The 15,518-nt window shown below is 40.4% G+C and overlaps 1 protein-coding gene across 2 annotated transcripts in view; it reads right to left on the minus strand.

The window, feature by feature from the left end:
- Nucleotides 1-14,848, minus strand: part of LOC124526792 (uncharacterized) — a 46,236-nt gene extending 31,388 nt beyond the window's left edge. The window contains exons 1-3 of one of the 2 annotated variants that reach the window (XM_047099960.1): nt 14,732-14,848; nt 10,594-10,759; nt 4,883-4,987 (exon numbers count right to left, since the gene is read on the minus strand). In XM_047099960.1, the coding sequence (XP_046955916.1) occupies nt 4,883-4,987; nt 10,594-10,759; nt 14,732-14,794 (334 nt within the window). In that variant the 5' untranslated portion in view covers nt 14,795-14,848. The remainder of the gene's footprint in view (nt 1-4,882; nt 4,988-10,593; nt 10,760-14,731) is intronic. The other variant, XM_047099961.1, reaches the window with a different exon arrangement.
- Between the last annotated feature and the right edge of the window lie 670 nt (nt 14,849-15,518).

Consider the following 15,518-nt stretch of genomic DNA (forward strand, 5'->3'; position numbering starts at 1 on the left):
TGGATGCTTAACCAATTGAGCAACCCAGGCGCCAAACACATGTAAATATTTATTCATCCAACATCAGAGCATCTAAATATATAGAGCAGATATTGACAGATCTGAAGAAGAAATAGAAAACAATACAGCATTTTCAGGGAACTGTAACTGTACCTTTTTATTGGAAAATGAAAAGATCATTCCAACATAAGACCAATAAGGAAACAGTGGACTTGAACAACACTGTAGGCCAAATGGCCCAACAGATATGTACAGAACATTGTTTCCAACAATAGCAGAATACAGTCTTCTCAAGCACACACAGAATATTCCCAGGATAAATCATAATTTAGAAAAAAATTGTTGTGTTTTTCAGAACCCAGATTTGAAGTAGATTAGGACTACTTTGGTTATCAGAAAAGTCTTTGATTGTCAGGAATTCCAAGGGAAGGAATGCACGTGGGTCTCAGGAAGGATGGAATTAGAAACTTTAGCTAGGTGAGGAGTCTCTCTCTCTCTCTCTCTGCTTCTGCTTCATTCTTTCCAGGATAGTCATCAGTCCTCAGGGAAACAGAATAACAGAGAGTGAAGGGAGAGACAGAAGGAAGGAGGGAGAGAGGGAGGGAAAAGAGAGAGATTTATTTTAAAGAATTGGGTCACAAGAGTGTAGAGGCTTGGCAAATCCAGAATCAGCAGGCTGGGCCAGCAGCTGGAGACCCAGGGAAGAGGAGTAGTGAGTCTGAAGGCAGTCTGCTATAGAACGTCCCTTTCCCAGAGGTCAGTCTTTTATTAAAATAAGGCCTTCAACTGTTTGAACATGGCCTCCCGACATTATGGAAGGTAATTTGCTTTACTGAAAGTCTACTCATATTAATGTTAATCTTATCTATAAAAAAATACTTTTGGGGCGCCTAGGTGGCTCAGTCAGTTAAGTGTCTGACTTCGGCTAAGGTCATGATCTCACGGCTTTGTGAGTTCCAGCCCCACATTGGTCTCTGTGCTGACAGCTCAGAGCCTGGAACCTGATTCAGATTCTGTGTCTCCCTCACTCTCTGTTCCTCCCCCACTCACATTCTGTCTCTCTCCCTCTCTTAAATATAAATAAACATTAAAAAAATTTTTAAAAATACTTTCACAGAAACATCGAGAACACATAAAATGGACACATAAATTTAGTGATCACTGTAAGAAAAGGGGAGGAAAAGAAGAATGGACTATTCTCAATCTGGTTCCAAAATTCTTGTGAAAGTACTCTCATTTGTGCAGCTGAGTGAGGTGCCCACCAGTGGATCAAACAACTTTAATCAGGAGGTGGATCTGGAGAAAACACTATACTCAGTCCCCATCAGGTGAGGTACCCATGATGGAACAATCCACTGTGGCTAGGAGAGGAGTGGAGGCAGGGTTGCCCTGGAGAAAATTATTGTCAAGTACAGAACAAGGTGTCTCAAAAATGGGAAATTATTGATTAAAAGCCTACAATGTAATTTTAAATGTTAACCTGTTTTTTCCACATAATGATGAAATAACTTCTAATTTCTGTTTTGTAAAGCTTTTTGTGGAATTTAGTGACAACTGATTTTCTATCATGTTGTATGTAAGATGTATGAATAAACAGTGGCTGACACTCAATTTCAGTCCCTGAAGTTCATTTCATTTACTTTTCTCTGAATATCTTCTACCTTCAACAAATAGTACATTCATGGATGGAAAGCAGAGACGTTTCATACTTCCTATGGAAGGTAATATGTTTTTTAATTTTTTCCTACAGGCCAGTACTAAAGGGAAACAGTGTTGAACTTCCTTAGAAACAGGGTTGATGGACTGGTCAAGGGGCCATCCTGAGCCGGGTTGAAGAGTATGATGGTCTGAGTGCTGAGGTGTGAGGGACCCTGAATGACCCCGGGCCTCCTCCCCCCAGGCAGTGCACATTCCGTCTGAGGATTATGGAGGTCTCCCTGTCAGGCACTGTGCTAGGCCATGTGGGGAACACGGGGACAAACAAGAGTAGCTAGAGCACCACAGCGCCCTAAGGGGCTCATTTTGCGGGGGAGCCCAGATGTCAGCACAGATGGCATTTGACAGAGGAGATGAGCACTCACATCAAGTGTGCTGGGAGTGTAGAGGAGAAGGCGAAGCAGCAAGGCTCTGAGAAGGCTTCACGGCAGGTGCAGCGTGTGAAATGGCTCTTAGGGGAAGAGGAGCATTTTCTTGGACACAGAGTGGTCTGTAGGCCACCCCAGTCTGCAGGAACGATGTGAGGAAAGACCCAGATATGCAGTGGTGCTTGGTGTTTTCTTTGCGAAGTGTGGGGGTGACTGAGGGGTGATAAGATGGCAAAGGTGAGTCCATCTGCAAAAGAGGGCTTTCAAGGGCAACACAAGGACATGTAAGTGCTGTCTTCGGGCAGGGAGAGGTCTCTGAGGGGTGTTAGATGGAGGGGATCACACCCGTGTCCCAGAATCCTGGACCTGCTGCAAGGTCAGGTGTGAACTGAAGAGGGGAGAGATTTGAGACGGACACAGACGTCAGGAGACTTCTGCAGGAATCTGGGTGTGTGGTGATGGGGTTGTAATCTAAGATCTGGCAGTGAGGACAGAAAGGAAAAGCCCCAAATCTCATAGGAATTGGTCTGTGTGCAGAAGGGCTGGAGGAGCCTGGAGGAGAGTCATAGACACAGGATGCAGAGAAGCTGGAAGGTGACTGCTGGTTCTGGAGCCAATAAGAGAATCCACCTGCTATCCCTCTGTGACCAGCAGGTGAAATCACGGTAGCTGATCACAGGGCTGTGAGGAGATTATATTTGTTAGACAGGTGGCAACCCCACTGAGTTTGGGGGAGTGACTGGTCACTGGTAAATTATCACAACAGGTGTGAATAGAGAAAGAGAAGGATTAAGAAAGGGTGACTAACAGGAATCACAGAAGTCCCATCACAGGTGAAGGGGGATTGCTGGAGGGTCCTAGAGCAGAGGAAGGTGAAAGAACAGAGATTGTCCATGGTACTTGTGATCCTCACCCTGGGAGCCACTTCTCTGGAGATGGCACCCCTATTAAAATGCATATGATTATTGGATTAGCTAGTAATTTCTTTTAAAAGAATAGAATCAGGCCCTAAGGATCAACAGCAGACAAAATATTAAAACCTTAGACTGTTTAGAAGCAGAAGAGCAAACCCCTGAGAACACAAAAGAACATTCACCAACCTCTTCCCTTTGTGGTTTCATCTTCAGCATCTTGTTTTGAGGCACAGGGATGTTCACCCACATCCCCTCTCTAGCTGTTCCTAATCAGCTAACTTCTTGCTTGCCTCCAACCTTGGCCAAGGTGCATTTTCCCTGTGCACATGCTTCATGGATTTCACTCCCCTCTCAGATCTGCTGTAAAATCTGCCTGCCACCCCCCAATGGGGCACATGGATGGCTCAGTCAGTTAAGCATCTGACTCTTGATTTAGGCTCAGGTCATGATCTTATGGTCGTGAGATCAAGCCCCATCTGGGTTTCATGCTGGTCTTGGAGCCTGTGTAAGTTTCCCTCACTCCCTCTCCCTCAGCCTCTCTCTCAAAAAGGAATAAGTAAGGAAGTATCCTCCTTGCTTCCTGTAGTTATGGGATCTTGATTGGTCTGTGAAATGCGAGGGCATGAGTCCATCATCACAGAAGAGGCAGGGTACACCAAAAAAGGAGAGGAGGGATCTCAAACGAGAGTTTAGCACCCACAAGCTCCATGCACAAAACAATTTTGCCCCATCACGCTAGTTCTGCTCAATGTAAAGTGATGAGCTCCTTGCCAGTCAGCTGGGTGCATGGACCCTGACTTCCTTAATCCTCTCTCAGCAAACCCCTCCCAGTCAGGGACCCATTATGTTATATGTTGCAGGGCTTAATTTTGACTTTAAAGTTGGACAAAGGGAGTGAATTTATGTAATTCTTGTAATTCGAATATAGAGACGCAATCTGTGAGCAGAGTTCACAGTTGAACTGTTTGGCAGTGTACATGTGACTCAATAGGAAGGAAGGAAGGAAGATCTGTTGATTTTACTGATTGTGATTCTCCAAAAAAAAAAAAAAAAGCTTTAAAAATGCCCACTCTGGGTGGTGGTGGGGTGCCCGGGTGGCTCAGTCATTTAAGCATCCGACTCTTGGTGTTGGCTCAGGTCATGATCTCATTCATGGTTTGTGGGAGGGAGCCCTGTGTTGGGCTCTGAGCTGTCAGCAGGGAGCGTGCTTGGAATTCTCTGTCTCCCTCTCTCTCTGTCCCTCCCCCACTCATTATCTCTCTCAAAATAAATAAGCATTAAAACAATGTTCAGTCTGGTCAACATGAATGCCATTTTATGCTTTTTAAATTTATTTTTGTCTGACGTGCCACCCGTAAGGATAGGCATTTAGTTCTGATATTCTTTCTTATTAGTTCTGATATTCTGACTTATTCTTTCTCCTTAATACTTAGGAGGAGAAAATCAACTCACCAATTTTTCTTTCTACTTTCTATACTAAGAAGCATGAGTTATTAGATAAATCTAATAGTCTCTCTGACCAAAACATTAGATTTAGATGATTTTGTCCATTAATTTATATTGTGTTTTTTTGTTTCTTACATATCAAAACCTGCGAATCAATGCACAAATGCTTAAATATTTCTCACAATGATAATAGGTATAGTTTATCTAAGACCGCAGTATAAAGGAGAAAAATGGGTTCATCTTTGGATTAGTTTTAACATGTTATATGCATTTTGTGCATGTTTAATTTTTTATGTAAGCCTTATATTTCTGGAATAAGATCACCAGAAAAGTCCTGTTATAGTAAAATTTACGTAGTATGTGATAAAAAATAAACACATGAAGTACTTTCATTATTCTCTTTGTGCAGGTGTTCAGCTCACCATTCCCTGTCTGTACCTGTGGATACAAAGGTATCCTCTCTTGTCCTCGCATCAGCTTGACAACTGTGCTGGTAACCACGTGGGAAATAATCCTCAGAGACAAGCCTTCCTGCACCAGAGCCTACAGGAGAGATACAAATGATACCAGGACCATAAACTGTAGTGACAAGACAATATCCTGGGACTCCAGACCTGATCGGAATCCCGCCCTTCAGATCGATCCAGTGGCCATCACTCATGATGGATATTACAGGTGTGAAGTGGTCACAACTCATGTGCATTTCTATCATGGATATCACCTGACAGTGTTAGGTAAGGAGCATCGTATATTGTGAGATGTCGGATAACCAGATTTGGACTGAAACAGATGTCTCTCTCTATTCCACATCTGTGTGTTAAGACTGATGCATTTTCCCCTGCATCTCTGCAGTGCCCCCCGAGGTGACCCTGTTTCAACTTGAGAAAGGAACTATCGTGTGTAGGGCAGCTGCAGGGAAGCCAGCGGCGCAGATCTCCTGGACCCCAGGGGGAGATTGTCACACTGTGGAAGAGCCACTGGGCAATGACATAGTGACCGTCCAGAGTTCGTGCCGCTGGGAGGACCACCGGGTATCTAAGGTGTCCTGCTCTGTGTATCATCTGACTGGCAACAGGAATCTGTCCATAGAGCAGAATTCTGTTAGTAATTTCAGCTTTTGTGTGAGGTTTTCATTATATCAGAGAAGCTATGGAAGAATGAAAAAGGAGTGTATGGAGAATTTCAATCAAGGATAATCTCCCCAGCCTCTCTTTTATGTCCTTCTCCACCATTATGAGTATGTCCAGAAGAATAATGCAGAATTTGGTTTAAGAAGCCATATTTTAAATGATGTTTACTTTCTAATAATTATAATAAACATGATTTAATAATTTAAGTGTACACTTCTATACAAGCAGTAAGCTGGCTTGAGTAGTGTACTTTTAAATTAATTCTTATGGTTTTAGGAGAAGGATAAAGTGTATATATATATATATATATATATATATATATATATATATACTTTTTAAATTTTTTCATATTTATTTTTGAGAGAGAGAGAAAGACAGAGTGCAAGCAGAGAAGGGGAAGAGAGAGAGAGAGAGAGAGAGACAGAATCCAAAGCAGCTCCCAGGCTCTGAGCTGTCACCACAGAGCCTGATGCGGGGCTCGAACTCACTAACTGTGAGATCATGACCTGAGCTGAAGTCGGATGCTTAACCGACTGAGCCACCCAGGTGCCCCAAGAAATGTTTAAAACAAAGTCACAGAAGTGAATTTCATGAGCTATGAGATATCCTTAAACCACACACACACACACACACACACACACACACACACATATATATACATACACACACACACACACACACAGATACATGATTTTATACTTTTATGTATATATCTATACTTATTTTCAATAAACTTTAGTTTTTAGAGCAGTTTAGGTTTACAGCAAAATGAGTAGAAATTCCAGAGTTCCCAACAACCCCTGCCCTACTACAGGCATCCCCTCCTCCCCTGCCTCCATCACTTACACCACCCAGGTACACCTGGGATAGTCGATGAGCCAATGGTAATACAACATTATCACTCAAAGTACATAGTTTAATTAAGGGTCACTCTAGGTGTACATTCTGTGAGTTTTGGTAAATGTGCAGATGGCAGGGATCCCCCATTGTAGTTTCGCACAGAGTAGTTTCATTGTCCTGAAAGTCCTCCAGACTTCACCTATTCCTCCCTTCCTCCACCCTAACCTCTAACAACCCCTGATCTTTTCACTGTCCCCATAGTTTTACCTTTTGTAGAATGTCATGTACTTGGAATCAGATAGAACTTGGCATTCTTGGAGCTCCTGGGTGGCTCAGTTAGTTAAGTGTCTGAATTTGGCTCAGGTCATGATCTCATGACTCATGAGTTTGAGCCCCATGTCGGGCTCTGTACTGACAGCTCGGAGCCTGGAGCCTCCTTCAGATACTATATCTCTGTCTCTCTCTGCCTCTCCCCTGCTCAAGTTCTGTCTCTCTTCAATCTCTCTCACAAAAATAAACACTAAGAAAAAATAATGTAGCATTTTTAGACTGGCTTCTTTCACTTAGTAATATCCACTTAATTTCTTCTGTGTCTTTTCATGGCTTGGCAGCTCATTTCTTATTAGTGCTAAATAATATTCCACTGTCCAGATGGACTATAGTTAAACCATATGTTTTTTGTGTCTATATTTACAGACCAGTCACCACTAAACTTAAATATTGTGTATATCACCTTCTCTGTTTTTATTATCTTGGTCATTGTGGGATCCATTTGCCTTTTGAAAATTTGCAGGTATTGACTGTTTTTTTCTCCCTCACCTTTATTGGGCCAGAAGGAGTCAGAAAAGGGGAACTGACAGATGAAATTAATATGCTAACATCAACTTCCCATAATCAAGAAGCACATCCTAAATGTGTTAGATTTAGATTACTCCAAATGACAAGAGGGACTTGCTTGGTTACTTAGGCATGCAAGCACAGTAAATTATGCCACTTAGGACAGGATCTTGGGAGAGATTGTGTATGCTAAATTTCTATACCCGGAAAGAAGTACAATAATTTATTTTGTGCTACATGTGTAACATATATTAGGCTTCTGTTTCATAATTCCACTTCCTTTTCCAAAATATGGAATTATCTTGTCTCTGTGTATTAACCACAAGCATCATTCTTATTTCTGGTTGTTCAGTTCTGATTTACTATGGATTCTATAAAAAATGAACCACACTTGTCAATAGTATACTATTTTGTTTTCCCATTTTTAACTAAATACTGATGTTTCCTTCATTCACTCCAGCTTATTTTTATGTTTTGCAGAAAATGCTAGTTAAAAAAAAAAGCAACTTTAGTTGTTGAGGAGGTAAGATAACATTAAAAAGAATGTTTGCAAAAATTTAAGCCGTAAAGTCAAAATATAGCTATATAATTTTTAATTTGCCTCATATTAGTATTTTAATTAGAAAGTAAAAATTCTAATTTTATAATGCTAATATTCAGGTGTACTTATTTTGTTAATTATCGACCATGTACTCTTTATACATACCCTAAACCATATTTTCATTTTAAGAACTATATCTTACAAAACACAGAATGTTTGCCTCATTTAGACTATAATCTTTAGAGAAACTGAATTGGTCTTTCCTTCCTCATGAAACCATCTCTAATTCTTGACTTTCCTTTTTTAATACCATCATCATTTTCCTCTTATGTGGTCTTTATTTATATTTATAATTATTTATTTATTTCTTCTTATTTATTTCTTCTTTATTTATTTGTATGTTTATAATACTGTATCTTTATCCTGATTTTTCTGTGCTTATATTCCCCTCCCCCATCTTTTTAGATGTTACAGAGCTTTAAAAGTTCCATTTTTATTGTACTAGAAATTATACACTACATTTCTATTCTTTTGAGATTTCACTCCAAAGTTTATGCTTTGGACCATCACCTGCAAAGAATGAAATTTGATCTTTATCTGACACCATATTAAAAAACTAACCCCAGGGGCGCCTGGGTGGCGCAGTCAGTTAAGCATCCGACTTCAGCCAGGTCACGATCTCGCGGTCCGTGAGTTCGAGCCCCGCGTCAGGCTCTGGGCTGATGGCTCAGAGCCTGGAGCCTGTTTCCGATTCTGTGTCTCCCTCTCTCTCTGCCCCTCCCCCGTTCATGCTCTGTCTCTCTCTGTCCCAAAAATAAATAAATAAACGTTGAAAAAAAAAATTAAAAAAAAAAAAAAACTAACCCCAATTGTATCAAAGTCTTAAGTATGATTGCTAAAATGATCAAAATCTAAGAAGTGTAAGATATTAACTCTATCTTTAGATTTGGCAATGATTTTTAGATATGGCATCAAAAGTCCAAGGATCTGAAGAAAACATAGAGAAATTACAGTTTATTGAAATTAACAGTTCTTGTCTACAAAGTTTTGTGTATCAGAATATATATCAAGAATGAAAAACAGCCCATAGAATGTGAAAAAATAATTGCAAATAATAAATCTGATAAGATTTAAGTATTCCAGAATATATAAAAAATTTTTTACTGCTCAAATCAAACAACCTAATTAACACTGGGTGAAGACCTTTAATAGGCTTTTTTCCAAGGAACATTTACAAATAGTCAGTGATAGTTGGCTAATAACACATGGTAACATCGTCAGTGTTATTCATTACTAGGGAAAGGCAAATGAAAACTACAGTGAGATCACTTCACACCAAATAGGATGGCTAATCATTCTGAAAATAACAAGTGTAGGCAAGGATTGGAGGAATTGGAATTCTCATGTATTGTTAGTAGAAAATTTTCATGGTGTTACTATGATGAACAACAATTTGGTGAGTGTGTAATAACTGAAACATAGAATTACACATGGTTTAGCAATTCCACTTGTACGTACATAGCCAAGAGAGTTGAAAACAGGTGTTCAAACAAAAACTTGTATGCTAATGTTCATAGAAGCACCGTTGACAATAGTCAAAGTAGGAATCAATCCAAATCTCATCAGTTGTTGGATGTATACACAAAGGTGGTATATCCATACAAGGGAATGTTATTAAGTTATGGAAAGAAAAGAAGTACTGATACATGCCACAACATGGATAAACCTTTAAAATACTATGCTACATGAAAGAAGCCAGACATAAAATACCAAATATCGTATGATGCCATTTATCTGAAATACCTAGAATAGGCAAATCCATTGAGACAGAAAGCAGATTAATGATTGCCAGGGTGTGTGGGGTGAATATTTATGACAGCAGAGTTTCTTTTTAGGATGATGAAAATCCTCTGGAACTTTGTAGTGGTGATGATTTCTTTAAATTGGGGATTACTAAATAGCACTGAATTGTACACTTTCAAATGGATAAAATGGTAAAATTTGAGTTATGCATAATTGCCACAATAAAAAAAAAGTTTGTTTTAGTTACTTATAACACCCGAGGGGAAATTATTTAGGCATAATTATGAAAGAGAGAATGGAATTTTCTTTTAATTTTTATTTTTTAAATTCAATTTTTATTTTGAGATGATTGTAGATTCACAAGTAGTTGTAAGAAATAATCTAGAGGAATCCTATGTGCCTTTAACCCAGTTTCCTCCAGTAGTAGCATTTTGCAAACTATAGTACAAAAACAACTAGGATTTTGACATTGATCAAGATATAAAACAGTTCCATCACGTCATCTTCAAATAGGAACAGATTTCTTTTTCTTTTCTCATCTGTATGCCCTGTATTTAGTTTTACTGCTTTATTACACTGGCTAGAACTTTCAAAATTATATTGAATAAGAATTATAAGAGCAGGCATCCTTGCCTCATTCTCTCTTTTAGGTGGAAAACATTCAATTTTCCACAATTAATTAATATGTGAGCTGTAGGTTTTTATAGATGCTCTTCACCAAAATGGGGAAGTTTCCTTTATTCCTTTTTCTTTGAGAGGTTTTATCATCAATTTGTGTTATGGTAATAGATATGTTGAAGCCCTAATGCCCAGTGTGAGGGTATTAGGATGTAGGGCCTTTAATGAGGTCATCAGGGTGGGGCCCTAATCTAATGTAACTATTAGTTTTCAAGAAAGAAGAGGCACCAGAGGTGTCTCTCATGCAAGCACCTAGGCAGAAGAAAGCCATCTGAAAACAATACAAGAAAGAAGCTGTCTCTTAGAAAGAGAAAACTTACCAGAACCTTGCTGGTACCTTGATTTTAGACATCTATCTTCCAGAGCTGTGAGATAATAAATTTCTCTGAAGTCACTAAGTTTGTGATATTTCGCCACAGCATCCAGAGTGGACTTATACAACTGGTTGTTGAATTTTGTTAAGTGCTTTTTCTGTGCTTTAGTTACCTGTCACATGGAAGAGAAAAAAAAAAAAGAAACTTTAAGGAAACTTACAGAGAATGGAATTTTCTTTTTTCGTTTTTTGTTTTTGTTCTTGTTCTTGTTCTCCTTCCTCTTCCCCTTCTTCCCCTTCTCCTTATTTTCCTCTTCCTCCTCCTCCCCTCCCCCTTCTTTTCCTTCTTCCATTTCTTCCCTTTTTCCTCTTCTTCTTCCTCTTCTTCTTCTTATTCCTATGTTGTTACCCAAGTCATGCATTTAAATTCTACTGCAAAATTTGAGTAAACAATTCCAGAAGAATTCAAAGTTTATGTATATTTTGATGGCTGTATTATAAACTGTATCTCTACCATTTAAAATTGTATGTTGAAGAATAGTTCAGAATAATTTTTGACAATATTCTCACATTCTGTGAAAGGATTAAATATATTTGTTCTTTTTTTTTTTTTTTAATTTTTTTTTTCAAAGTTTTTTATTTATTTTTGGGACAGAGAGAGACAGAGCATGAACGGCGGAGGGGCAGAGAGAGAGGGAGACACAGAATCGGAAACAGGCTCCAGGCTCCGAGCCATCAGCCCAGAGCCCGACGCGGGGCTCGAACTCACGGACCGCGAGATCGTGACCTGGCTGAAGTCGGACGCGTAACCGACTGCGCCACCCAGGCGCCCCTATATTTGTTCTTTTAAGAAATAATGTTATCCAGAAAAGTTTTGAGCATCATAAGGACCATAAAAACAAATAATGCTCTAGAATATCACATTCAATATCTTATTTGTCAGCCACAAGGGCTGGTGACTACTTGAAATGTGGTCAATCTCAGTTGAGATGTAAGATGCGACAAGCTGTCTTGGGAGATGTGCTAAGGACATGTGCAACTGGCCATCTGCAATGGTAGGAATGAAAAATGGCACGATTAGTTTGGAAGAGTATTAGTTTTTTAGGGCTGCCTCAATCAATTACCACAAACAAAGTGGCTGAAACATCAGAAATGATCATGTCACAGCTCTGAAGGCTAGAATTCCAAGATCACGGTGTCAGCAGGGTGGGTTTTTTCTAAGCGCTATTTGAGATAGTTTTCCCAGTGCTGTTTTTGTTCATTTTTGAGGCCCTGGCTAGAGGCAGTTAGTTCCCCTTGTTGAGCACTTGAGTCCACGTCTCAACCACTTCCTTATGGTGGCTCCTACTCTGGGTCAACATGTACCTACCCTGATTGCCCCAGGACCCAACACCAGACAACTAGAGATAACACTTGTGCCCTGGATCCCATGAAATCATTCAAATTAGCCAATGCATGGGTAATCAGGAAACCTAGTAAACTCTGCCTTACGTAAGCTTCTCCCTACAGTTCTCACTGTCACCCTGAACCTGGTTCATCCCTGCATGGCCAAGCATGGCAGGTGTCTTTCATTTGGAATTATCATAGACAGTTTGCCTTTCATCTATCTGAGTGTCATTGTGTTGTGTCCCATCATCAAAAAAAATCTTTGATCTTGTAAAACATTGGCACTGTGGGCAATATTGCATGGCCACAACTGCTTACTCTTGCATAGCTTCTTGGGGGTCTGCTTTTGCCTTGCTAATTTATTCCAAACCACCAGGAGAACAGCTTGGGAAGGAAGTGTTGCCTGTTGGTAAGCGTGTGCTTTAACTTGCTGCTGTGTCTGCTGATGGTTTCCATGTGTCTCCTTAGCCAGATTTTCTTGGTGTGGGAAGATTAAGAAAAAACAAACAACAGTCCTAAATGGCTAGACTCCACTTCCTGGATACTGTCACCTAAGGGCAATGGGACCAATAGGAAACACGGGCCACACTTTCCAGGGTGCAGCCATAAGTTGTGTTTTCAGTCTGCTATAGACTGCATATTTGCGTCTCCCTCACCCCAATTTTTGTATTGAAACCTATTTTTCTGATGTGATGGCATTTGGAGGCAGGGACTTTGGGAGCTAATTAGGTCATAAGGACATAGCCTTCATGAGTGGGATGAGTGCCCAGAGAGACCGCAGAGAGCTAGCTCATCCTTTCTACCATGTGAGGACACAGTGAAAAATTGGTCTATGAACTAGAAATCAGCTTCTCAGCAGATACCAGATTTGCTGGTGCCTTGTGCTTGAACCTCCCAGCCCCCAGAACTGTGAGAAATAAATTTCTACTGTTTATAAGTCACCTCGTCTGCAGTGTTTTGTTGTAGTAGCCTGAAAAGACTAAAATAGTAGGCATACACACTCTGTCTGACACAATAAGTAATCAACTAAAATTAAATAAATAAATACATAAATATACACATGATTTCATAAAATTGATAAAATCAGAACCCTGAGCTTCAGGTAAAATAGTTAACATGGCTCAGTGTAAGTTAAAACAGGTCCCTTAATGATTGAAACATTCTATAGGACCTAATCAATAAAAAGGTCATTATTCCCACTGACTCCCCGTTTGACAGCTCAGTTTGGCCTATTCTTAAATCCACAAAGAATGAATGGTGCCTCATGCTAGATTATTCCAATCTTAATGACATTGCTGCCCCCCTTACAACAATGTTCAATGTTCAATACAGCAATGTTCAATATCGAACATTATTAAAAATAGTAACATCATCTAATACGTTTTATTCAGTGTTTATTTCAACAGCTTCTCAGTTTGTCGTCAGCTCCAAAGGAACACAATATACCTTTACTGGACTGCCCATGGAGTACCTCAGCAGCTCTGCCATTACACACAGGTTTTGCAGGCAGGACTCTTTAAATAATTTATTTACTTAAATTCAAGTTAGTTAACCTATGGTGTAGTATCGGTTTCAGGAGTAGAGCTGAGTGATTCATCACTTACATAAAACACCCAATGGTCATCTCAACAAGTGCCCTTAATGCCCATCATCCATTTAGCCCCCATCTCCCACCCCTCTGATTACCCTCAGTTTGTTTTCTGTATTTAAGAGTCTCTTAGAGTTTACCTCCCTCTCCTTTTTCCTTCTCTTCCCCTATGTTCATTTGTTTTGTTTCTTAAGTCCACATATGAGTGAAATCATATGATATTTGTCTTTCTCTGACTGACTTAGTACAGCCAGTCTGGAAAACAGGGTGGAGGTTCCTCAAAAAATTAAAAATAGAGCTATTCTACGACCCAGCAATTGCACTACTAGGTACTTATTCAGGCAGAATTTTAACTGTATCCACCTTTCTTCATGAACACAAGTACGACATTACATTAATAACATTCTCATCCAAGGAGTTTTGTTTAACATAATCAGTAAGGACATATAAATCCAATGTCTTTTAATACCTTTTGGGTTCTGGAGGCAAGATATTTCTCATTTACTAATTTTACTTAATCTCCCTGAAGCTGCTACCTATAAATGAGGTCATGTTAAGTGACATCCAGCCCCAACAAAATGTTCTACCATACATCTGAATTAAAATCAAAAGGTCCTCCCAAGAGTAGTCTCAGAGACTCATTCACTGTACGGTCTTTAGCTGCCTCTTTTCATACCTCCTGGAATCTTTGGACTGATGGCCATAAATAGCCCACAAGTTTCTGACACAAAAACCTGCCCCTCCCTATTTGTTTAGTTCATAATCCTAATATACAATCTGTTCTCTGGCAAAATGTTCATCCTTACACTCCCATGTCTAAGGAAAATCTGGGAGAGGTTATTACCATCTGTGTCATTCTAAAAAGTTAATGGATGTTGTTTCTTTCCCCAGGAAACAACTGCCTTATACGGGTCCATTCCTACCACCCCCGCACCCCCTCCCCCCCCCAGCTGTGGGGGGAGAGGCAGCCACTCCCTGGTGCCTTCTCCTGCTTCCCACCTCTAGTTTGTCATCATAGCCTCCCACCTTGCATCTCCTCTTGGTTACAACTTGCCCTTCCTCTTGGTTACAAATGTCACTAATCATTATATGCTCCTTACAGAACTATATATAGTTCATATCCTCCAGCAACGTATCTGCTGGACTTGCCACCTTGAACCAAGTAACTCACCAAAATATTGTCATCATAAAATGTATTCCTCAGGGAGCAAGGGCCAAGATGGCGGAACAGCATGGAAGGTTTTTTTGTTTTTTTTTTTCGTCTCTCGTTGCTGAAATGCAGCCAGAGCAACACTAAACCCTCTTGCACACCTAGAAAACTGCTCTGAATTAATACAACAACCTGCACAACCTGAACCACAGAACTCGGCAGATACACAGTGCAGAGAGGTGAAGTGGGGGAGAGAGAAGCCACAGAGGGCAGGGAGTGTTTTTGCTTGAGGAGAGAGGACAGAGACAGGGGGAGAGTATGGGAAAAGCACCCCCCCCATAATCAGCTGGAGAGAAAGTAGAAACAGCCACAGGGACTGAACAAAAAAAGGGAGAAAGGAGAAAAAAGAGGTTTTAAATTCCATCAAGACTCATAAACAGGGGGAGCACAGAGTCTGAGGCTCTGCAGCTTGATACCTGGCGGTGTTCTGGTGGGAAGGATGAATTCCCAGGGGCAGAGAGTGAGGTCCAAGGGGTCCATGGCCACACAGGGAATGGTGGTTCCACTGCGGGGAGGACATTTAGTAGAGGCTGTGTGGCCACCCCATGGGCAAAGGTTCCAATGGACCCCAGAGAACAACCACATTCTCTGGCGTTGGAACAAGGATGTTAAGGGTGAAGCCTGGTGCTGGAGGTGTGTTGTGATATTCCATAAACGCTGAAACACTGCTTTTACAAGATTGTGTGAACTTTTTCTGGGGTAGGCTGGCACCCAGCCGCAGTCTCTTCACACAAGCAGCAGCACAGTC

Source organism: Lynx rufus, unplaced genomic scaffold (genome assembly GCF_022079265.1).
Source record: "Lynx rufus isolate CCGP_SWC_20201006 ecotype Redwood Valley unplaced genomic scaffold, mLynRuf1.p SCAF_5, whole genome shotgun sequence".
NCBI lineage: Eukaryota > Metazoa > Chordata > Mammalia > Carnivora > Felidae > Lynx > Lynx rufus.